The sequence below is a fragment of the Poecile atricapillus genome, chromosome 20, assembly GCF_030490865.1.
Source record: "Poecile atricapillus isolate bPoeAtr1 chromosome 20, bPoeAtr1.hap1, whole genome shotgun sequence".
NCBI lineage: Eukaryota > Metazoa > Chordata > Aves > Passeriformes > Paridae > Poecile > Poecile atricapillus.
Genome location: NC_081268.1, coordinates 2559483 through 2584946, shown reverse-complemented (window position 1 = coordinate 2584946; position 25464 = coordinate 2559483). Strand labels below are relative to the sequence as shown.

At 44.5% G+C, this 25464-nt stretch overlaps 1 protein-coding gene across 2 annotated transcripts in view; it reads left to right on the top strand.

The window, feature by feature from the left end:
* Window positions 1-479: 479 nt before the first annotated feature.
* The window catches only part of DAB2IP (DAB2 interacting protein), a 163947-nt gene continuing 138962 nt past the window's right edge, over window positions 480-25464 (top strand). The window contains exon 1 of one of the 2 annotated variants that reach the window (XM_058853445.1): window positions 480-843. In XM_058853445.1, the coding sequence (XP_058709428.1) occupies window positions 726-843 (118 nt within the window). In that variant the 5' untranslated portion in view covers window positions 480-725. Of the gene's footprint in view, window positions 844-945; window positions 965-25464 lie in introns of those variants that run through there. The other variant, XM_058853446.1, reaches the window with a different exon arrangement.

The window sequence follows — 25464 nt, the reverse complement described above, 5'->3', positions numbered from 1 at the left end:
CTGTGATCTGGCTGTCAGCTGATACCGGCTCTGTGGAGAGACTCTGGTGTCATTTACCATCCGAGTCCAGCCAAGCCGGGGCTCGTCCTTCAGCTCCTTTGCAGGAGCTTTTCCAACGCCAGCCTAGCAGCAGCCCTGGCTTGGCAGAGCAGGGAAATGCAGGACAAGGTCCCCAGCCAAAGGCTGGTGCTGCAGCAAGTTCCGAGTGCCCGGTGCAGAGTCCCGGAGCTGCTTCCCAGTCAGGCACGGGCTGGGCTATTCATTCTGCAAACAGCCTCCTTCCTCTCCATGCCAGCCCGAGGGACACGGGGGAATGGCAGAGTTTATTATAAACTGAGTGAAGGAACAGACTATTGCTGGAGGAGATCCAGGGTTATAAAAGATTGGAGCGGGGAGGGGGGAGGAGGAGGGAACAGGACATAATTTGTGTTTGTGCGTGAGGGGGTGCAGACTGCTGGCTTCAGCAAGACATTCCCCAAACCCTCAGGACCTCTGCCTGGTTTTGGTGGGATTTTGTGCACTGCATCCCGTGCTGTGTCAAAGCCCACTTACTTTTTATTGTATCAATCATCCTCTTTATGCAGCACCACGACTCGGAGAACGCTTGCAGGTCCTGTTCTGAATGAGCAGCGCTCGCTGCCAGCTCAGCCTAGTTACTGCTGTAACTTAGTCTGGGGGATGGGAGAAAAAGGTTGCTGCTACTTTAAATATAATGCATTAAGAGGATGCTGGAAAAAGGCCTGCATGCTGTAATACCCAGCCATCGAGTTGGAAAAGGAGCCAGATGTAATACAAAAGAAGAAACACAGCCTCTTATGGATGCTGCACTAATTCATAAATCAGGTGAATCAGCTTAGGCAACTGCTGTGTTTTTATGCCTCTGCTGCATGGAGAACTGCATGTTGGATGCTTTTATTTGAAGTAATGGAACCAGATAATCCTTTGGACCAGGACAACTCCAATGGTAAGAAGTAGAAAACATAGAAGAGAGAACGAAAAAAAGGGATAATGAGAGTGTCTGAGTTACCCATCCTGCTAAAGGCACAGGGGTAGGCATGTGTTTGTAATGTCTTCTGCATGGATAAGTGGAACTGAATGTGGGAATGTGCTTCACAAGAGCTTAGAAATCCCTCTGTTTACAGGCTCTGGAGACAAACATGTAGTAGACTGATACATTGAGATATTTATTCTACTGGAAGGAGCAGGAAGCAGGCAGAATTAACCTGAGCAGTCTGTGCAGAGGGAAGAGGGACCTGTGCATTCCACCTTATTCAGTTTGGGGGGCTTTTTGCCACTGAGAAAAGAATGGAACTTTGTGCCGTATGTGCTGTCAGATGTAGCATTTGGGAACAGATTCTTTATCTGTGGAAAGCTTTCCTCCAGGCAGATGCATGAGTAATTTACTTAGGAAGATATATTTAGCCAAGGACCACATAAACTCACCCTGGAATTAAAGTCCATGGTTAAAAATGCAGCTATTCCATGGATTTATAGCATTCCACATGCTGATGTTCTGCTATCCATTCTATTGGAAAGCACACAAAAAAGCATAAATTGAAGGGAAAAGTTGTTTGCAAGTCTTATTTCTCTGTTAGTAGAGAGAATTGGCTGCATTGAGGATAACAAAGTATTCATGTTTATGAAAACAATTTCAGATGGTGATTTTTGGAATAAATTGATTCTCCACTGTTTAATATGCATTTGGTATATTCTGAATACAGCTTGAAATCCACTAAATATTCCACTTCCTACATAAATATTGTTCAGGAAGTAGTTATGGATTTCCCACAGCATATTCTCTGCTGATAAACAGAGCTTCAAGTCTGACTCAACTGCAGTGTTAATATCACAGAGACCTAAAACTGTGTGGAAAGAATGTGGTTAAGGGAATGAAGTAACATTTAAACTATGTGAACAGTTGACTGGGCAGATATAAGTGGGCAGCACTGCTTTACTTGGGGCTCTATGCCCTGCTGAAATCAAACTTAATCAAGGGCAGATTTCAGTGGTGTTTCAAATGATAATATTTGCATGAAAGTATTAACAGGGGAGTCTCATACTTCTTATTTCTCTTTTCTACTCTATTTCATATATAGTTATATTAATTCCTCTCAAGAAGAACAGCGTCTGCCTCTCATGTCTCATACCTCCTCTTAGACCACAGAATTAAATCTCATTTTCTTTACAGCAGGAAGTTTTAGGATTTTCAGGGAAGTGCATGCATAGTTTGAGCTGATATTAACAAATATATAACCGGGTGTTGTTGCCCACCTGGCCTTTATGAGTAACAGAGGCTGTCTGGGTTCTGAGGGAAATACAAGTTTAACTTTATTTTCTCTAGTATGTTAAATTCCTAACTGAATTTAGAATGCATCGTTTAAGATACATAATTTCTCATTCTTTTCTTGCAGACATCTAAAGTATATTCTGTCACATTGTGTAGAAACTTTGTTTTCCTACAAAATATTTGAATAAGTCAGCAAACACTGGGAAGGTTCATAAGCTGGGAAATGAGAGATAAGCAAGCACTGCTGGTACCAAGGATCTGGGAAAAAACTTCACTGCTTCCTCTTCCTAACTATGTAAATCCCCATCTTCCTCTTAGTTTTGTTTAAATTACTTTGATTCAAACTATCTCATTGTAAACAAATGGCTTGAACCATTTATTGATCAGAAGGTCAATTCCTTCCCTGTGCTGCTGCTGGAGCTGCGGCACTGCAGGACTGAGGGACTCAACTGCTGTTCTGAGATCCCAGGCGTTATTTTACATGAATTCAGTAAACAGAAAGTTCTCAGAAATCAGCCAGCAGAGTGCTGTTCAGGAAGATTTGCCCCTTGAGAGCATTCCCTTGTTCTGGAAACAGCCCCTCGGTCCCTTGGATATCCAGCAGCTCTGGACACGCTGGGAACATTTGTGTTTATCCCAGTGGGCTGTTCATGTGACAAGTCTTAATGCCCTGGGGAGTGACCATGACTTGGAACTCCTGTGCTTGCTGTAGAAGTGCCTTTTTACCTTCAGGAATGCCAAATTAAATCCCTTTTTCTGCCAGCAGAATGAAGTCCATTCTTTAATTTTTGTTCTGTCTGAGAGTCCATGTAGGTTAATCACCTACCTTAAAATTCAGCCTCAGCTCCTTCTGTGTTGCTTATTTCCAGCGCAATCAAGAGATGATTAATGACAGAAAAAGCTGTTCTGAAGAATTTGTGGCAATAATGTATTTGAGAGTTGCTTTTCTTGTCTCCTTCAGCCCTTCCATTTGCTTACTAATGTGCATGAATTCAGCTCACAGCACGTTGGTGGAATATTCAAGACTGGGAATCTGTGTCTCATTTCTTAGCACAGGGTTTGTTTTTTTTTTCCTAATCAAATTAAGTTGCCAACTTTTAATGGAGATGCCTCATAGATTTATTATTGCTTGTAGTTGGAACAGGGAATCACCACTCATTTATGTGGGGGATTTAAGCTGTGTTGGTTGCCTTGACGTAACAGTCCCTGGAATAAAACCACCACCTGTGGGTGCAGTGGTTACTGGATTTTTCTCTGTGATTCTCTGCAGTGCTTGATGGCCTTGAGCACAGCCTGACAGGCATTGGAGATTTGTGCAGGAGGTTCGGTAACTTTTCTCCTTCTGTGCATGGGATAAAAGCTCACAGAAAGCTACAGGTTCTCATATGGATTTTAAAAATCATTATTATGATTTTTCTCCACGTTATTTTCTCCTTCTCCCCCACCCATTATTTTCTTTCCATTCTCTGGAAGGCAGGTGTGTAGAGAAAGATTATTGTCATTTTATGATGGCTCACAGCTCTGACTTTTTGGAGTGTTTTTTTTTTTTTTAATGTACTGGCATGGATTTACTTGATTCTTTTCACAAAAAAGAAAAAAAAAAAATCTTGGAAGAAACTTGCTGAAAAATGTGCTGATTCCAAAACCATAACCCTAAATTACCCATTTTGGAGGGATGACATATCAGAGCTATGGATTTCTCTTTTGTACTATAGCCACTTGCTGCTCCAAGAATAAAAGACAGCTCAGCAGCTTTCTGCAAGCTGCTGAAGATTTATAAGATGTTTTATTTGTGTGCAAACTCTTGAGTACAAAATATCTATGAATTATGTATTCTTTGTGTCCTCTAATTGCTCAGATCTCAGTTTGTACAGCTCTTGTCAACACTGGAACCACCTCTGAGTTTATTCTTTCCTGTGTCCTGACAATATTTCTTTGTGATTCAGTTGTTAATCCTTTAAGAGCACAAGATTTTTATTAGGCTTTTTGAACAACCTTGTAGACCAGATCCCAACTACTGGTTTTAGTGGAATCATACTCCCTACACAATAGGTGTGAATCACAGATGCAGATTTTTTGCCACAAAGAAATAAAATTAAACCATTGTGCTTCAATAACACAATAATTACAGCGTATTTTTTTCAGTCTCTGAAGTACACATTGAACCAAGTGAATTACTTGGATGACAGCCAGGGTTGAACTTTGTCTGCTGTTGGTAATTGAGATTCTTCAGGCACTGTTCGAGGGCAGTAATGACATCCTGGCCTCAATGATACCTTGGTGTGCATTAAAAATCACACCTGGTAGAGAGGAAAACAGAAACAAGGGCTGGGAATGCAGAATTTTTGGTAGGTCATGTGTGGTAGCAGAGTTGAGTGAGAAAGCTTCAGGGAAATGGGGGATCAAGGATACAGCAGATTACTGGATAATGATTTGTTGATGCTTTCTGCAATTTCCAGGTTGGAAACTGAGTTGGGGACAACCATTGCATGCAGTGGTTTCCTCTCTGTCCCTGCTGAAATCAGTAGAAGAGGGCAGAGCCAGTCAATAAATGAGCATCCCACTGAATTATGGGCATTTAATAAGGGAGAACCATCCAGATGGAATCCTGAAGGAATATTCAAGGAATGAAATGTAACCATCCATACTTGGAGGTGCTGGAAACAGTCACAGTCATCTCTTGGTTCTTTGGAGCTAAAGAAAAGGGTCTTTTCATAGGCAAATTCAAAGCCTCTTTTATATTCCTCCTAAAAGAGAGGAACTTCAGAGCATTGTGAGGGAACCTCCCAGATCCATCTCTTCCACACAGCACTGCCACTCAGAACTTTCTACATCAGCCATAGCTGGAAGGGGAATTCAGCATAACTGGATGGAAAGGAAGAGGGCACAGGCAAGGGATTTCCTGGGAGCAGAGATGAGGAGTTCAAGCATACATTTGATGTATCAAGGTGTTTATAGGTGAGAAGCTTTTAAATTAATGAGACTCTGATAGCAGCTGTCAGGAGCTGGAGGAGCCCAGAAGGAAGTGACCCTTATTAATGAGATCTGAGCCCCTCATTTTGACCCAGTGGGGTTTCTGAGCCCTTCAGCCAAGAATTGCTGGGATGCCATGGATGTAACTCAGCTGTTGGCCAGGAGCCTCCTCTTCTGGTGCTGCCCAGAGAGATGGGTGTGTGCTGATGCCTCCCATCCCTGGCTGACAAACCCACCCTACAGCTGGATGTACAGAATGGAGAGCTGCTTACCCTGAGCCAATGTTCCTTATGGTGTCTGATTGGGACATTTGCCTGGGAGCTTCCTCAGAGCGTACACAGGGTTATCCCAGCACTTTGAGCATTATGGGGATCATGTTTGGATTTTGATGTGCTTCCTCTCTGAGCATCTCCAAGGAACCAGCACATGGAAAAGCTGTAATTGCTGAGTATTCCTCCTGCTGGTAGAGGCTCAGAGGCCCAGCAGATGCCTTGCTCAGTGAGTCAGTTGTCAAAATGATTTTGGCTGCTATGGAGCTTAGTGCAGGGATCAGAAAATACCTGCCAAAATGAGGCTTCAGAAAATGTTTATTTTCCTAGCAGATCTAGATATGCCTCTAGTTTTGTTTTACACCTTCCAACACTTCTCTAGCTGTAGCTGGAGGTTGGTGGGCAGCTGTGGCAGATGTTATAACTCGAGCCCTTGTTCTTTGTGCTGGAGCTGCTTGTGTGGGTTTGTTTGCTTAGCATTGGGTGGGCAGGGCTTGGCTGATGGAGCAAAACGATGCCTCTGGATGTGGGTCCTGCTCTGAGTCCTAGGAAGAAACCCTAATACTTGGTGTAAATGAAGAACTTTGAAAATTTTGAAAATAGGAGAGTAAAATGCAAATAGTGTTCTCTTATTTGGTCCAGAATGAAGGAAAAGAAAAAAAGACAAAATAATAACAGTAAAAGTTAGTCCAGAGTTCACAAAATTTTATTGTCTCTCCGACTGGCCCTCTGTTTGCAGAAGTGCTGTTAGAGCCATTCTCCTGGCAGGGAGAATATCCCTGAAGAGTTTTTCACAGTCCATGTGTCAGACAGGAATGCAAAGGATCAATTTACAGCCAGAGACAAAGATCTGAAAATGTCCGGGGGGATCTGGGGGAGTGTTTCTCACCCCAAATAGTTTCAGTGATTTAAGTGATCCCACTTGCCCGACTGCAGCCTGTGTCCAGCTTTGCTGGGTTCAGCAGCAATAAAAACAGAGTCTGTGGCTGCAGCAGAGCTGGGGCAGGAGCACCAAGCACAGCAAAACCTCCTCGCAATCACTTCTGCTACAGAGCTAGAGAGAATTCCAGCATATTGTGGAAAGCTCAGGAGTGTGCCACGGTATTCCAGGGAGAAGCCGGGTGCTGTGTGTGTTTCCATGAGTAACTTGCTTTGTTTAGCAGATCATCCTTTATTATTGGGTTGCAGCTGTCAGAAAAAAACAGGCTGAGGAGTTGGATTTAGAAGTGCCCTCTGGATGGGATGGTTTGGAAGCTACACAGAGCATTTGGAAGCACTTTCCAGTTCACTTCGGCCAGTTTTTGGATAATAGTTCTACTTTCCCTGAAAGTTGGTAGTCATTTTTATTTTATATATTCTTAGAGATATTTGTTTTATTGGCATTTAAAGTTTCCTGGTAAACTTCAGGCAAAACTAGAGGATGTATTAATCTATTTCATGTAATTTGCAACAAAGTCTGTAAAATCAGGCCTTAATCTTAGAAATACACATTAATGTATTCAGCAGGAGATGGCACGAGGGGTTTGTCTGAGGAAGAGCACACACACAGTTCATCCTTTGTTTTGACTCTTACAAATGTTTGTTGTTTTTAAAACTGAAAAAAAAAGGAGAAGGTTTAATTATTGTGACTTTTAACCCAAGATGAAGCTGATCACACAAATTCAAGGCACAGAAAAAGTAATCAGCGTTTAGGATTTAGGGAAAAAAAGCAGGTGCATTCAAGTTGAAGCCAGTGCTCAGTACACTGAGAGCTGCTGACCCTCCTGCCTGTGCCTCTGCCGAGGAGAGAGGCAGGTTTTATTTTCCCTGCTTATTCATTTTCTGAGTCATTCATCTTGTGCTATAGCTATTGAAAACTGTAACAGAGTCTGGGAAGCACTTGGCTTTTGAGTGCTGCCTCCTGATTGGACTGGGGAATGCTGCTGTTCGGGAATAATGTGTGAATACCATCTGCTCCGAGGAGCCGGGAGCCTCCGTGGATTCTGCAGGAGAGGCACCTTTAAAAGCCAGGACTCCAGGCAAGGGGAGCGCGCCTGCCTTCCCTCTTTCTTATCCAAACTTCTGCTTGTCACTGGATTGCCTTTCTGTTTCCCTGTGGAACTTTCTTCTGCTTTGCCCGAGGGCTGAGTTGCTTCTCCTGTGGGTTTTTGGGGTTTTTTCCTTTATTTTTTTCCTGGTGTGGGATTTCTTCTGGGGTTCAGCATGCACACCAAGCCGGGAAATGAATCAGGGAGTTTTGCAGCTGTTTATTGCAACACAAGAGTTAATGTGGAATGTCTGAGTTGCTTTGAGAAACTACTTCCAAAAATTTGACCTGCTCGTAAAAAGGTAAGCAGGGAAAGACTTTGGAATTTCGGGACTGACTTTTTACTTGCAGGGGGAGTTTGTTTTGTTAAGAATGAATGTGTCTCATTTGCAATGTACAGTTGCCTTCTAGCAGTGCCTGGGATCAAAGACTGGGGTTTGTCTCCGAATTTCTTTAATGAGCAGAGTTGGAACAGATTGTCTCTTTTGTGTTGAAATTGTTTTACAATAGGTCTTAACCCAAACTTTCTGCAGTGTGAGTGTGAGTGTAATTGTAATTCAGAACAGCAGCTCTATTTTGGGTTTGTATCTTTATGCACAGAACTCTCAGGTCTCATTTTCCTGCTTATGGAATCTCTTTTTCTGTTATCTCAGACGAAGCACAGTTTGTTTTCAGCAGTCTGTACTTCCACTTGCAGAGGACAAGATGTAGTTTGTGAGCTTGTTAAATCCTGCCCAGTAATGACCTGCAGAGAGAACTGGGGCCATTCCTTCACCTCAGGATAGCAGGCCTGATGCCACAGCCTGGGGCCATCACTCTCTCCCTGTTAGCACATCCTGAACTCTTACATGTGACTTCTAAATTACGGGTATAAATTTTCTTTTCTGCAGGTTGCATTCCAGTTAGACTCTTCTATCTACACAAGGCAAAGTTAGCAAGTTAGCAAAGGGAGGGCAAGAAATATTAAAGGTTTGTAAAATCCTGTCCCTCCTTCCAGTGAGACAGATTATTCATTTTACTGTGATCTGTTCAAGGGAGAAATCTGCAAAAAATAGTTCTTTGCTGAAGACTGATGGTAATTAATTTTTGACAAATACCTGATTTTTACCTTCTTTTGTGTTGGTATGTTAATGGTAACTGTGCAGCAAGTGTGTGAGTTGTATGTACTGATATGTGCTGCAAGGCAAATGTTGGTACCTGTAATTGAGGGAACAGAAGATTTATGTAACTGATCTGACCTAAACTTTTCATATTCAATCAACTTCAGGTAAACAAGAGAAGGTCATGCTCCTACTGTGCTTCCATACACCCAGGCCTGTGGAGCAAATCTTCTGGAGTACAGCAAAGAGCTGTTGCATTGACAGTGAGGCATCTTTTCACTTAGTCATTTTCCTGGCCCATTGCCAGATCATCAAAAGCAACTCCTTTAATGAAAAAAAAAACTTACTTTGCTGAAGCCTAAATCAGGAAAATTGTGGCAAGTCACAGAAGGAATTAGGAGTTGGGCTTTGATGACCTTGGGGGTCTCTTCCAGCTGATTCTGTGAAGGAATGCCTGGATCACACCAAGCTGCAGCACCAGGACAGCTGGAGGGCACAGTGCTTGCTGGGGACATGGGATATATGGGTTAAGCTCTCACAGTGCCACGTGTGCCACTCATTTTCTGGATGCTCAAAAACCTTTGAAAGGTCTTGTGTGCATCAGTCCAAGTGGGGTTTTCCAGTAATATCACATTTTGAGGACAGAGAAGCTATTTGTCATTAATTGATAACAACAGCAACAATCACAATAAATGCTCATTTAGGTCTTTTTTGCTGGAATTATATTGTCAGTTGTAGATTTCCCAGCCTGTCATTGGGCCAGACTTGATGGTTATAAAGAGGAATGAAATCCTGACCTCTGAACTCCAGAGGATCTGTTCCATTCCAGACCTGGCTCCAGAAGCTTTCTCAGCCACTGTCAGGAGTGACCAGTTGAATATGGGATGTGGAATCAGAGCTCTGTAGTTCCATGGGATGTCCACATGCATGCTCAGATCAAACACCAGCTGGTTGGAAAAGTGTGTTTATTTTTTGCTTTTCATACTTCATCCAACAGCAGTTCCTTGGTTCACTGGTGGGACTGTGACAGATATTCTTGTAAAGGGAGAGTTTCCTGGTTATAACCCTTCTGCAGAGGGTTCCTGCTGGATCCCTTCTGAACCCTTCCACAACTTAGCACTGGTCAATATTTCCTTTTAACAGGATCCTGTGTAGCTGCAAAGCACTTTTTGTGTGCCTGCCTGTGGCTGATGTGCTGCTCTGATCATCAGCACTGCAATGCTCCAGTGTTTTGCCCTCTCTAATCCAGATAACTTCATGCCAGTTTAAATGTGCTGCTTTTACCCTCTTCTTCTGAAGGGGAGCTGAGTTAGAAGTGCCTTGTCCAGGGTCACACACAGGGAGTTTTTCTCATGGTATTGCAGTGGCACAGGATCTCCTGTGTTCTCCATTAGTATTTTGCCATTCTTCTTGCTCCACAGTTTTCCTCCTTTCCCATTTCCCTTTCTGTGCTCTTCTTCCCAATTATAAATTGCTGCAGGACATTTGTCATTTTGCTGTGAGAGCACAATCCACCTGGCATGTCTTTTGGAGTCTGGAAAATCTCAGCACAGGTTTTTCAGCAAACCAAGATTTTTGTTTCCTTGAAGATGAAGAATTCTCATTTTTACTGCAAGAAAGTACTTTATTTTGCTAAAGTGGCAACTCTGGCAATGCAACATCATTATATATTTACATCCTAATCTCAGAAATCCACACAGATTCCTTTCCTCTTCTCTTCCACCACAACTCTCTTGTCTGACTTGGTTGCCAGACTTTCCCTGGGAGTTCAGTCTCACTTAATTCACAAAGAATGTGGCTCCTTCTGCCATACTCAGTGCCTGGTGTCTAAATCAGGACATTTCTAGTGAACTTCAGCTTAAGATAAGTCTGACCTACCTAGAATTGAGGTTTCCAGTTTGCAGACATGACCCAGAGTGATGAGGCTCTACCATTACCATGAAATTCTCTGCCTGTATCTGTGCTAGCCTAGCCTTTTATGTAATCTAATAGTCCTTTGCCAAGGAGTAAAATGTAATAAGAACTATTTTTGTGATCTTGGGAGTATTTTTGCTGGCTCTGAGCTCCTTGGAATAGATGCCGCCTCCTGTTATGATGTCATCGCTCCTGGTGCTTGCCAGTAGACTATCACCATGTTAAAAATCAAGATAAGAAAATCAAGATAAAAAATTGGTATTTTGCCTCAATGTAGGTCAGATGAAGCACAGCAACCAATGCTTTAATGGAAGAGAAGCATTGATGGGGAGAGAAGGACTTCAGAAAAACTGGGACAATCCAGTGGCAAGCACAGGAGACCAGAGAATTCCTGGTTCCTGGCTCAGACCAGAGAAACCATTTTGCAGAGCAGCTGTGGAAGTGAAAATCAGGAAAAGGAGGGTTGATTTAGAATTTCCTCATGGAAATTTTGGAAGTCCTTCTTTCTCTCAAGGAATTTCACCCCACATCTTCTCTTTTGTCACAGGAAATTCTGCCAACAACCTGTCCTGGGTTAGATCCCTGACCCAGAATGTCATACTGGGAACAGTACAGAGTGACTGGATAAGATTTGTTGGGACTCCAATAAATCTTGGAAATTTAGTCTTAAAAAAATTTAGCTAGAACTTCGTGGCAATTTTGTGAGGGGCTTTTGAATGCTCAAACCCTGATTTCCTACTCCCTTGTTCTGAGATTGTAATTTTTAATTTAGGAGCAGAGAACTGAAGGCAAAGAATAGTGTCAGTTGGGATGAGTCTTGTACTGAACTTCCTTCTGCAGCCCCTCTCTAACAGAGCTGAAATTAAATGGCTTAAGGACAGTGTGGAAGAACTGAAACTCTGGAGTAAAGTCAAGGTTTGAGAATTGGTATCTTATTTTAGTATTTTTGGTCAAAAAGGTACAAAAGGCCTTTTGAGATTGCTGTTGTTGTATGTGCCTTTGGAAAGTGCTGCCTGACTTCTTGATCTCAGGCATTTGAGCCACCTATGAGCAATGTGGTGAATTTTTTTAAGCTCTGTTGTGAAAATATTGGTGCTTTGTCAGTGAATCAGTTCAGTTCTGGTGCTTACTATCATTTTCCTTGCAAATGGATCCCACATCAAGAAATGTTCTTGAATATTTTAAGCTAATTATATATGTACATATTTTGGTGTTGGATAGAGATTAAATATAAATTAAAAACCAACACAGAAACATATTCCCCGATGGATTGTAAGAAACTTTCTCCTACTATAAAAATCTTGTGTCCCAATAGATGTAACATGGATATTTTGGAAGTGCTGTAATGTTTAAGGGTTAGGGTCCATCTCTTACAGATGCTTTGGATGTGTTCCCTGGAGGCCAAGCCAAGGAACATCGTGTCCTGTCCTTTTGTCTGTCCTGATTTCTAATGAATCAATCGCTGATTTTCCTCCAGTGAATGGGCAGATATGCACCTTAAGAGAAAAGATACCCATTTCTCTGTCCCTGATCTTCCATGTTTCAGGGAGCACTGAAAATTTCCAACCCTTCCCTCGTTGTTTCTTCTTTTACCACTTGAAAATGTTCTTGGGAGATTTTATCTTGCTCTGTGGATTGCTGGGTGCATTAGCACAGCTTCTGCTTGCCAGAGCTCTCACTAAGTAGAACTGGTTTCAATAAATCATTGTAGCTTTGGAAAGTCTGGAGTTCCAGTCATGGCAGCTCAGAAGAGGGAGGGGGGAACAGGAATACAAGAGCTTTTCCAGCTGGGGAAAGAGCAAAGGTAATTCTCCACAGAGGAGTCTGAACAGAGAGGTCTCTGATGGAAGGTTGTGGGTATCGTTCTCTTACAGGCTGGATTAATATTTCATCCAGAGAGACGGAACAAAGTCTTGTTCTGGTTGAAAGTGGAGAAGTGAGTGATTCAGCTTATTTTGTCAGGCATCTCCCTGCCTGTACAGCATTTTTCTAGCTAGGGAGAAAGAGTGCTCTGTCTGGAGTGCCAGCTGGAGATCCTGGAGCTATTGCTTGGCCTTTGTCTCAGGTTGGTGCAGCTGATCCCTGCCTTGCTTTCCTGGGCAGTAAAATTCCCACCCCAGATTTAAATCTCCCTTTGTCAGTGATTCAGGCTCATACACAGCACCTCTGCTTCATTCAGATCCGAACTGCTTCAGGTAACCTGTGTCTGTCAAGGTTTGAAGTAGTGATCTCATTTTAATAAATCCTGCAGTAGGACACAGGCTTTAACTCCCCTTTGCTATTCCTGTTCCCTGTCCAGGGTAAGCTTGGAAATCATTTGAGTTTTGGTTTGTTTTTTTTTTTTCTTTTAATTGCTACTTTCTCTCATAAGCCATACGATGCTTTTGATAAGAGTCATCAAATTTTACTGCTATCACTATAATCTCAGTGCTGTTAACCATCTGCATCTCTCCTCGTGTTCTATAGAAACTGAAGAGAAAACAAATACATAGTTAATTTTAGCACATCACTCCTCTTAATGGATTTTGTGTCCCAAGTAGCAGCTCTGTTTAATGTGTCGACAAATAACCTCGTGGGAACAAGGAAGAATCCACGCACAAGGACATTCCTTAATGGTTTAAAGCCCTTAGGTCTGTGTTACAGGGATCAGGAGTGGCCTGCAAAGGGTTTGAGTCCTACAGAAGTCTGGACACTTTGAGTTATAACATCCATAAATTGTAACTTTTGTTTGGGGATTTTAATTCCATGGAATCTGAACTTGAGACATCACCAAAGGAAGTCAGATGAAGAGTCACCTGTGTCAGTACCTGGTGATGAGCTGTGAGCAGTAACAGAAGAACAGAGCAGGGAAAGGGGAAAAATCTGAGTTGAGTAAAGAGAAACCTGGGCAAAAGGTGTGGAGAAGTTGTGCAGCACAGATACAAGCCTGGGATACAGACCTGGGATACTTCCCTTTGATCCTAGAAAAGGCAGAGGTAGCTGGAGAAGAGCAGTGGCCCAGCTAACAGGGCAGCCCATGCCCACAGCTCAATCCTGGCTTTAGGGAGCCATTTATCCTCCTCACTTCTCAGCATCCAGCCCTATGGAAGGGCTGCCAGATGTCACACCTAATACAGGATTTCCTGTACTTCACCTCAAATCCTGGGATTTGTTTAAAAACACGTGCAATATTACCTTTCTTGTGCCTGAGCTGAAAGATGGGAATCACTTCACAGCCAGTGACCTCCCAGGCTGTGCTTTCCTGACTTCCTCGGCTGCTCAGGAGCCAGAGGACGCCTGTGTTGTTGGACAGGTGGAAATGCAGCTCTGCAGTCAGACACCTGCCAGCTCTCCATGACCAGGGAACACTCCTGATCCTGGGCAGGACCCTCCCTCAGGAGTGGCAGTCCCTCTGCTCTTCCATCCCAGCGCTTACAGGAAGAACCACACACTCTGCAAAGGTCATTCTACCTTCAAGGAGCACCAACTGCTCAGCAGGTGCAGTCTCACCTGAATAATGTACAGGAATTTGCCATTAATTGAAATATACATTAGAGATAGGCTAAAGTTAAATATTTTTTTAAATTACCCCCACCCCACCAAAGGACATGAAAAGAAAACTGTATCTCACTGTGTTGTTCAACTTTTTATGTAATGAAAATCACAAAGGAAAAGGTTTATTTTTAAGATAATGGTAAAATACAACAGAGGGACTGAGTCACAGATAGGAAGGACTGTCTTGAGAGCAAAATTACCATTTCATTTAGGCTTCACTGGAGTGGCCAGGATTGGTGTTTAAGATTACATAGGTGTCCACCAAAACCTTCCAGTATTATATTTAATCATTGTGGAGACACAGAAGGGGTCCCACAATAAAAATGATATCTTTTAAATTTCCTGGTCATAGTGCTTTAACCTTTATATCACTGACAGCCAAGATTCAAACAGAAATGTGCACTGAAACTCTGTAATTTTATATATTCCCAGTTTTTTTCTTTACAGGAATCCATTTAAAATTACACAAGAAACCTCTCTTCATCTTCTGAGTGCTTCACTGATTAGCATAATTTATAGCCAGTTTTGTGAATAAGGTGATTGTACCCAGGTGATTGCAAAAAGGTCTGTGGATCTCAGCTTTATAAATATTATTCTGAATCTAACTTTGTTAAAGTAATTGATGTAACATGAGTGAGTGCTGTGCAGAGCTCTTCAAGTGCAGAGACCACACACTGTGTAATCTCTGGAGCCAGTCCTCATCGTGCCTTTGCTTTTCTTAGCAACAAAATTAACTCCATCACTATAAAATTTAGCCAATACTTTACCTCTGCAGTCAGAATCTTCTCACATGAGATTCAGCCCACGCTCTAAATCCTGCCTTCATTATGTGTCACTCTTTGCCTCAGAGAATGGGAAAAGTGACTTTGCAGTCGCTCAGCAGAAGCAGAGATGTTCTTACATCAGGAGGTGATGCAGGGGAGCCCTGGGAGGTCCATGAAGCACCTTCCACACTGTCTCTGACAATTAGAAAACCTCCAGGGCCTCTCCTTTGGAGGGTCCATCCCCAGCTGGGCGGTCCAGAAAGGGAGGAAGAGTTTTGTCTCTGCAGACAAAGCCGGAACTCAAGGTCAGCCAGATGAGAGGAGGTGCCCAAGGCTGAGCAGGGACTTTGTCACAGACAGCGAGGCCCCAGGCTGTGCTCAGCCTTGTGCTGGGCTCCAGAATGAGCCCTGCAGAGCCTGTGCTGGGCTCCTTGTGCAGCTGTTTGGCTGCTCAGGCTTCTTGTGCTGCTTGGATCCTTTCTCCCATGTTCTCTTCCTCCATGAGCACAGTGCAGCCAGAAGGGCTGGATGGGTGCCCAAGAGCTTTTAAAAGCTCTGGTTAGGAACTGGTGGGAACCTTGTGTTTGTGTTGCTCTAAAGAAGTTTTATGGCTTTTTCCTGGTCCTGCTCGTGACAAGGTTGCTTTGAGAGAGGAGGATGCAGGTCACCCACTGCCAGAGCCCCGTGACAGCGTGTGGGGGTGACACAAAGGGGACAGGAGCTAAAATTTCCTGGAAACTTTGGGTGATGTTTTATCTTTAAGCAAATTCTCGGAAAACATCTGAGATGAAAACTGGCACAACTCTAAACCTGCACGTTCTATAATGATGAGATTCTGGGAGAAGCTGGAATCCTTCTTACTAGAGAGTAGGGAAATAAAGATTCCCAGCTGTTAATAATAACAAACCAAGGATTCTTCTTGTTCAAGCTGGAGCAGAATTGCCTGGAAGTCCCTGGAGAATTCCAGTCCAGCACTAGACGTTTGAAAGATTTGGATCCTGGTCTAAAATATTTCCATTGCTTGAGAGAATTTCCAAAACGGAGTTATTTTTTCTCCTAATCCAGTCAGAGAAATGAAATTTGTGGTGCAGCCTGCCATCAGTTTAAGTATTTTGAGAGTGTGGTGACTGGAGAGTCTGCTGTGTGTGCAGGGCTTGGGCATCCACATGGGAATGGAGGAGTCCTGGAACAAAACCTCGTGTGGTGCAGCTGGCTTTGAAGAAATAACTAGCAATGGGGTTGAGGTTCCTTTATAGGAGAAAAAGAAAAGGGAAAAAGAATGCAAAAGCCAGCATGGTTCAGTGTCTGGGCACATTTTCAAGGCCTCTTTTATTTTGAGTAATTAATTCTGTGTTTTATTAGTAATGAAAGCAGGGGCTATTTTGTGCAAGGCTGGAGCAGTTCAGGGTGACTCGGCAGGAAGTTAAACCGATGTAGCATTACTTTTGCAATTTATCACCTGCCTGTAGTGCTTACTCAGGGTATAATACAAGTTTATCATTGTTCAGAGCAATTATATTCTAAATTCACTTAATAAATACCTCTCAAACTAGATAACTTTAAAGAACTGATTATTTTATAAGTAACTGGGAAAATCTCTAGCGTGGCATCTTTTCTTTGAGGCAGCCTAAATGCAAGCTGGCTTTTTGGTGGTCTGTTTCAAATTAAGTGATTTCATTGCATAAATGTATGTATTTGAGCTTAAGTGTGGTGTATCCAAATGCTTGCAGCCTTCTTACACATTTGTAATGATTCCAATAATTCCAGACTAGAGAGGTTTTTTTATTTGGTGGACCAAAAATCAGTTCTATTTTGTCTTTGGTTAAGGGAACTTGAAATACTGGATAGTGTAAATGTACAGCTTCAAAACTGGTCATAATTATTGGTAGGACTGGTAGACATGGCAGCTGAGCACAGACCAACCACAGACCCTCCAAAGCTTTTCTTTCCTGACTCTTTTTTCTGCTTCTCCAGGTGTGGAAGGGCCTGGGAGCTGTGGGGTCCCTGCAGCAGCCCCGGTGCAGACCCAGCTCTAATTGATTATCCCAACCCAGCTTTGAGGGTCCCACAGTCCCTGGCCAGGCCCTGCTGAGTTACTGCACAGCTTTAGGCAGCAGAGTTTTACTGACTGCAGCAAATAAATTTGCTGTGCTTTATGGAGCACGGAGAAGCTTGTTTTCTGAATTTTAATTGTCTCTATAAATCGTGTTAAGATTATGTTCTATTAGACTGCAGGAAATTAATGTGAGAGGTTCAAATCTGGACATTATTGAGAAGGTGTGTTGTCCACTGGACTGTTAGAAAAAGAGTTTTCAAATCTGGGTGAGCGATAACGAGGGTGATAAAGATTGTAGAGGTCTGGAGTGCAGCTTCCCAGGAATCCCCATTCAGTCTGGGTTTATCCACAGGGGTTCTCTTGTCCCACTGGGGACTAAGTGATGGTGATTTTCAGCTTGTGCTTCACAGAGGAGAGGAAACGTTTGTAAAGGGGCTCAGATAGCTCAGGCACAGGGAATGTGAGAGGGGAACTCGTGTCAGACTGTAGTTCTGGACAATGATGAGGGATGAACCTCTGCTCTGGAGACAGGCTGACAGGGTTGGGGCTCCTCAGCCTGGAGAACAGGCTCCAGGGAGATCTCAGAGGCTCTTCCAGAACCTAAATGGACTCCAAGAGAGCTGGAGAAAACTGTTTTGATGCTGTAAATTGAGAGTTTGGTGTTAATGAGTGCAGCCATGAAGATTAGCAGATTTTACTCCCAGCCCCCTCTTGTCCCTGCTCTGGGGGAGGAATATTGGGTCTTTTCACCAAGGGATGGTTGTGCCCTTTGGGATGAGAAAGGAGCTGCTCTTGTCCTGACCCTGGAACAGCATCCAGATCTTTATTTGCAGGATTAGAATGTTTTCAAAAAGATAGGGCAGGTTGAAAGCTCTCCATTGCTCTATCTCCCAACATTCTGCTGGAGAGCTGGGATGATTGATGAGCATTTCTTGTTGCAATTACAGATGAGCAACAGCAACCCACAAATCATGGCACGCTGGGTAGGAGTTCCTGAGCCGCTCTCTGTAGTCTGGCCAGCAAATCATTAAATCAAGCGAGGATGAGCAAGGGGCTGCTGGATGTTCTCGCCTCAGCACAGCAGCTGAGAGAGCTGAGTAAGCTGCTGTCTGCCTAAATCAATCCCCACACTGGGAATTGAAACAGTGCAGACATGAAGCCTGTCCGTGGCCACATAAAAGCCGCATTATGGCTGCGATTTAGGGGACTACGCCTAAAGCAGCTCTTTGAATCCCTAATCCTGGGAGCTCCGAGGCAAGAAAGCAGGGAGGCCATGCTCAGATGTTTAAAACTTTCCTCCTGACTCAAAGTGGGGGACCTGGCCTGCAGTGAAGCCAATCCATGGGGAGTTCATGCACAGTGTATGTTGTAATGGGATTTTACAGTACAGATCCTAGCACATGTATTTAATATCTGACAATTCAGATAGCTTGGCTGGCAAACACACTGAAAATAGCCAGATTTATATAAGATCCTGTGAATTCCTGACCTAGATACTCCTTGGAAGAGAGAATTCAAGAGCAGGAGTGAGACATGAACCAAGTACGGTAGACTGGACTTCTCACTTCTGACCCATTTCCCTTATTTCTTCTGAGAAGTAAGACTGTTAAAAAATGCAAATTTGGGTTAATAAAATGATTTAAGACAATCAACTCACTCTTAAAGTTGTTCCAAGTTCAGTCTTTATACAATTTACCTTATGCTTGGGATACAGAATAATGAAAAATCTAAACAAACGGAGCACTAAGCCTCAATCCTACATGTAAATCTGTGCACATGTGCTGCAAACAAGATAGCACCCATGGACAGATTTGTTTGTGTTGCCTTGTGAGCCAAATGCTGTGGTTTTGCTTCTTTTAATTATTCAGTCCTGAAAGAATTTACTGTGAAATCCCACCAGGCAGAGATAAAGACTGGAAACCTTGTAATCTACAACTGTACAGGAGGGTCAGTTTATGGCCTGAATGTGCTGGAGAATTTAAATGTGGAGAGAATCTTTCATAGTGAACTGGCATGAAAACCTGTATTATTTCAGAGCTTTGCAGCGTATGAATTGTGTTTACGATGGAGCTAAAGCTTGGAAAAACTAAATTGGTAGATCTAATCCAGATTTGCTATTCTGATGAATTTTTTCCTTCTCAAATGAATTCAGGTTGGCAGATTAATTCAGTCCCAACATGACAAGGGCAAGACAAATTAATTAGCTTAAGCTCCGTGAGTTGTGAGGTTTTTGTCTCTGTTTTGCCTCTGTGAGGGTGTGTGGGTGATTGACCATGACAGGGGAAAGAGGGGTCCTTCAGCTTCACCCCAACACCCAGCTAGGTGAGAACATTGTCAGTGAAAAGTTTGAATTCTCCTACAGTCTGGAACTGAAGAACACATTTCTAGTGCACTTCCAATACTAAACTATTCTCCTGAGACTGCTGAAGAGTCACAAATAATGTGATTACAAAAAATAAATTAAAATGTTTAGTTGTAGAGGAAAAAATGGCCAGGTCAGGTCTCATAAAAACAAGCAGCCAATTTTTAAAAAATACTGGGTTCCACAGTACCTGGAACTCTTGCATGTCATAACCTTGTTAAGATAATTACAGTAAATGGCTTTTCTGCAAGGGAATCCCCTGACATTCTTCCCTGGGAGATTAAATCTCTGCTGCTGTTCTAGACGGATTCTGCGGCTGAGTGAAAGTGTCTCCTACCTCCTTTAAAAATATCAACAACCAAAGAGAAGACAACACTTAATTCCTTTTTACAAAAGGAAAAGAGAGTCATGTCTTGGGAAGAAGGGAAATCAAATAAAAAATTTAATGCTAGAGAAGAAAGGCAAGAAATGCAGTTGCCATGGAAACCAGAGCATAAGTAGAAACTTTCCAGCAAAGAGCAGAAACTAAAAATGAAAAAGCAGAGTGGTGAGGCTTGGCAGATAGCCAGGAGCTTCCTCCACCTCCTCTCCCATGCTCCTGGTGGGATGTTCTTCGTCATCCTTCCACAGGCTGGAGGTGCTCTGGGCGTTTGGAGAGCGAAGCTGGGCCCGTGGGTCAGAGCACTTCTCAGGGGACAGCGAGTGACAGCATTGCTTGGGGTCAGGCAGCTGGACCAAAATCCTCTGTGTGCTTCAGCTTGGAGCCTCTTCCGTGGGCAAGGGGAAAATTCACTGGGAATGGCCACCACGTCACAGTGGGCTTGAGAGGGAGGAGAAACTGCTTCACCTGATGGTCACAAATCACTGGGCAAGTCCATGATTCTTCTTGTGTCCAAAGCAAGGTCTGGGAGTGCACTGCAGCAATAACTCCTGTTCTTCAATACTTCTCTGATCCCTTCTTCATAGGGAAAAGAGTCCCTAAAGTCTGCTCCAAGTGCTGCTGTGCCTCAGACTGGCTGGACTCCGTACCTCAGCTCTCTGATCCTCAGCTCCCACCTGGGAGTCACATTCCTTGTCAGAGTTCTGCCCTGGGCACAGGATATGTTCCATAGTGGTTGTTGGCTGCATCCCACTGTTTCTGAAGGCGTATTCCAGACATTCAGTTTTATCCAGGGCTCTGGGATCATTTGATGCTGGCACGTTTAGCTCACTTGTATGGAGTTAAGTAATGCAGTCATTGGATTAGCAAATATTAAATCCACATATGCTTTTCAGTATGACATGGAAAAAAGCAGGTTGGGAAAGCTGGGCAGGTTCCCAGGCAGGGCTGTAAAACCTTTGTGATGGCCAGGAAGTGATTTGGGTGAAAGCTTGGGAGCGTACCCAGGCCTGTGCGCTGTTACAGATGGAAGCAATGAAACCTGGGCTGTTGAGATTTCCTTCAGTCATATTCTTGGAATGAAGCATAGGTGTAAGACTTTTGCTAATTTGCCTTCAGATTGGTCAGCATCTTATATAATGGACTCCTTTTTTTTAAGAACAGAACAGAAAATGCAGTCTAAAAAACCCATTTGACCTCTTTGTATGTGAAATCTGGACAAACTTACCTGGGATACAACACCACGAGTTAGGAACTGTTCCTCAGTTAAGTAAAACCTACACATGTTTAACTCTGCTGCATTGCCACTGACTTTACTCCTCAGCTGACTTGTCATGGTCCCACCCATACTATTCCTCATTTAATTATTATTTCAAAACACAAGGATTTGTGCTTTGTTGGAGTTTTTTAGGTTGGAAGTAATGAAACTTGGAGTAACAAACTTCACTTAAAGGGGTATTTTTTTTTTTTAATGTTCTTTAGCGTTTGGGCAGGGAAAACCAGCAGTGAACATGTTTCCTGAGCTCCGTAGAAAGGGATTTTTAAGAGGGAGCTCGCTCTTTGGAGGGAGCGCTAACCCTGGCCCGGGGATGTGGCAGCGATCCCAGGCGGAGCCGCCTGCGGGCGGCAGCAGAGGCGTGCGGAGCTCAGATCGCTGCATGCTCCGGGACAGGGACAGCCCTGCCTGGGGACAGCTCTGCCTGGGGACAGCAGAGACAGCTCTGCCTGGGGACAGCTCTGCCTGGGGACAGCAGGGACAGCAGAGACAGCTCTGCCTGGGGACAGCTCTGCCTGGGGACAGCCCTGCCTGGGGACAGCAGGGACAGCCCTGCCTGGGGACAGCAATACCTGGGGACAGCAGGGACAGCCCTGCCTGGGGACAGCTCTGCCTGGGGACAGCAGGGACAGCCCTGCCTGGGGACAGCTCTGCCTGGGGACAGCCCTGCCTGGGGACAGCAGGGACAGCCCTGCCTGGGGACAGCAATACCTGGGGACAGCAGGGACAGCCCTGCCTGGGGACAGCTCTGCCTGGGGACAGCCCTGCCTGGGGACAGCAGGGACAGCCCTGCCTGGGGACAGCAATACCTGGGGACAGCAGGGACAGCCCTGCCTGGGGACAGCCCTGCCTGGGGACAGCGATACCTGGGGACAGCCCTGCCTGGGGACAGCTCTGCCTGGGGACAGCAGGGACAGCAGGGACAGCCCTGCCTGGGGACAGCAGGGACAGCCCTGCCTGGGGACAGCCCTGCCTGGGGACAGCCCTGCCTGGGGACAGCAGGGACAGCCCTGCCTGGGGACAGCCCTGCCTGGGGACAGCCCTGCCTGGGGACAACCCTGCCTGGGAACAGCCTTGACTGGGGACAGCCCTGCCACGGGACAGCCCTGCCAGGGGACAGCGGTACCTGGGGACAGCCCTGCTGGGGAACAGCTCTGCCGGTGCTGAAATGAGGAAACCTCAGAGCCAGCGCTGGCCACAGCAGAGTTTGCACCTTGGGCACTTCCCAGGTGCTGCCTTGAGATGGAATTCCCTGTGAGCAGCTGGATTTGCAGCAGGGTTGTGTCCAGAACAGAGCAGGTTTATTTAGGCTCTAACGTGCTGACACAGCATTGGTGTTTCTGGCGTTTTCAGCTGGAAAAGCTCTCTCCCTTCTCCCGGGTTCCTCCGTGCTCAGTGTGGATAACAAATGTTTTTCCAAGACTGCTGACATTGTCTTGGTTTTTTATGGTTTAAATTGAAGCTATCTCATTTCTGTTGCAATAGTCAAAGCAGTGATGGACTCTGAGGGCTTGTTTGTGACCTAGGAATGCTCAGAAAAGTCAAACCAAATTGCAGAGAGGTGCACAGTGCATGTGTGCAAAGCACAGCCTGGCCACAGCTGGGAAAAGCTCCACAATACCACGTATTATCTGGGTTTATACCCAGCTCAGTGTGTTATGGGAGGAAGTTTATGAGTGACATGACCCAAACAAAAAGAACACTCCATTTGCTGCCAAGATGACATTCCAGGCTGCTCCTGAGTGAAACAAGACACCTTCCATGTAGGATTGCCACTTACTGTGTGAGGGTAACCATGGGCTACTTCCTGAAATTGCAAAGAATGAGCGTTTTGGGAAATTCCAATTCCTGGTGTGTGTTTTCAGCATTGCTAAGTGTTTTATCACCTCCGGTGTGTCCCTGCTTGCCAGGCTGTCTTGTTTGGAGTAGATCTGGAGGAAATTTGTCGCCCTGCCCCATGAGTTCTGTTAGGAGCAAAAGTGTCTTTGTATAACGAGGTAAACAGGACCCTCCAAAGCCCCCTCAATAACAGGAATCTGCAGTCTCTTGTGTTTGCCCTGACACAGTAAGTGTGGCATTCCTGGTCCCTGTGAGACTCTGGAGAAGGCAGAATGTGACCTTTTCCAAGGCTGATTCCTGCAAAGACAAATACCACATCTGTAAACATTCCCTGCCCTGCTCAGGATCTCAGGGAAGTTACGTTTTAGCCCTGGCCAGCAGAAATCCCCTCATACTGGTGAGCCTTCACCCTCACATGGTGTAAAGCCTGCAAGCTCAGCCTGGGCTCCAGGCCTGCCAGGGCACTTCATTCTGGATCCACGCTGCCCAAACTGTGGTGATGGTGGGATAATCTGTTCCAAAGGTTGTCAAAGCTCAGGGTTTCAGAAACAGCAAGAGGTATTTGTCAGCTAATGCTCAGACCTGAGAGGTCCTGCTGTCAGAATATTGATCTCAAATTCCTCCAGCATCTCTTCTGTTGGGAGTTGGACCTGTATTTCAGAGTGCAAAATGTGCTTTTATCAGATTGTTCCCGTATCTCCCCCCTACACCTTCCATTAGCAGTTCTGTGTACACAAGTCTCCCTTGTCATCCTGTCAGCCCTCATGGTCTTTAAATAGTCTGTAGGCTCTGGGTGGTGATCACCACATTGTTCCCCCTCCCTCTGCAAGCTGCTCGTGGAAAAGAGGACAAGAATTACTCTCTCATACATTGCTTGTTCACAGTCCAATTTTAAAATCATCTCCTGCTCATCCCATTTGCCAAGTCCATCAAACCAATATCCTGCCCAGCTCCCTGCCCTGCCCAGCTCTCAGCGAGCAGCTTAGATCCCGAGTTACCCTTGGAATTCTAGAAGGATCCTACCTCGTCCCTGCTGGCAGCAAACCCAGACACAGCAGTGAAATGGGCTGCATATTGGGAGATCCCTGTTCCTACTAAATTGTTGCTATTTTTTCTTCTCGAGGGGAATTCCATTCATCCCCTTTCAGAAGATCCTGTTAAACTCAGCCAATCCTGAACTCCCAACAAATGTCCTTTAATAGTTTCGGATTTCAGCACGGAGGCCTCTGACTGTGTGTTCCTTTAATACGTTCATGACTCCCCTGGGAGAACTAAGCCAGGAATAACCAACACTTTCTTAAGGCAGGCATCCTGCTTTAAGGTTGTGTTTCTTTTCCTGCCATGTATTCCCTTGCTCATCTCCACAGCTCCCACTTCCTCCTGCTTTGCATTGCCCATTCTCAACTCAGGTGTTCTCAGGTGTCCGAGAGGGGAGTGCTGCATCCTCTGCTTTCAATTTTGCTGGCTGAAGGAGCATAAAGGACTCTTAACATTCTCTGCAGTCGCCTCTCAGCTTGGCATACTGATCATTTCAATAATAAAGTGTTTCCTTTCATTCTCCAACAGTCAGGCCCCTGCCAGAGCCATAATTGTTCACAGATGACTCATTTTGGCTGCATGATCAAAACCAGGGAAAAGTGCTGTTTGCACAGTCTTTGAAACGTACAAGATGGGAAAAGATGTTCACGCTTGATATTTGTACCATATGTGCTTTCTAAATTTTATTATAGAACCTTTACATTTCAAAAGAGATTCTAGTCTTGTCCTGGGGATGATTTAGAAAGGAAAAGATAAGTAGAGTTTTGAGTTAGGCCAAGATTAGCAAAGACTGACTGTGTAGTTTGAGCTGTGAGGCTGCATCCTGCTGCGGCCGGTGGGAGCTGCGCAGTGCGGAGGGGCCGTTGCTGCCCTGAGATAAATAGATCTAGAGCTATATAGGAATCTCTGTGCATTGTTTAGGGGCTGCACACTTGGTCGTGTTTTATATCAAAGTCCCACTGAACTCCTCATTCTTTATAGAATTTGTTTTGAAATCCTGCACTCGGAGTTCCAGCAGGTGTTTGCATTTTCTTCCCTGATGAAAAGCCAAGGAATGCCCACACAGTGCACGTGATGCCCCATCCCCAGTGCTGGGAGTGCTCTGCCCTGCCTGGTGCTGTTCTCTTTTCAGAGTTCACCTCAGATGTCCCTGTTTGGAGGGTCAGCAGAGGGGTCAGCAACCAAGTTCTGTTTTAGGGTGGAGAAGAAGGACTTGGGAGGATGATTCCTGTGAGGCCATTCATCACCAAGCTTGAGCTGTTTCAATAAGAAGCTACTCTTAGTGTCTCCTCCCAAAATTGCTTTGAGGCCACCCAACCATCTTAGATAAAACACCAAACAGACAAACTGCCTTCTTTGCACCAGTGTGGCATTTTGACTAATGAATTGTACAAACCCTGCAAACCAGCTCATCCAAGGCTGCTGCCACGTGGATGTCCAAGGATGTGAAGACAAGCTGCCATTGGACGGACCTTTGCAGGGGCTCAAAGGAATTAGACTTGTTAATCCAGGAAAAATTAGTATATTAGAAGAATAAAGCATATCAATTCAGTAGGAAGAGGATTTTTAGTAGCTTTTTCTTTCTAAAAATATAAAATGTAAAATGGGAACATATAGATTACATACACTTGTGAGTGGAAGATCTGT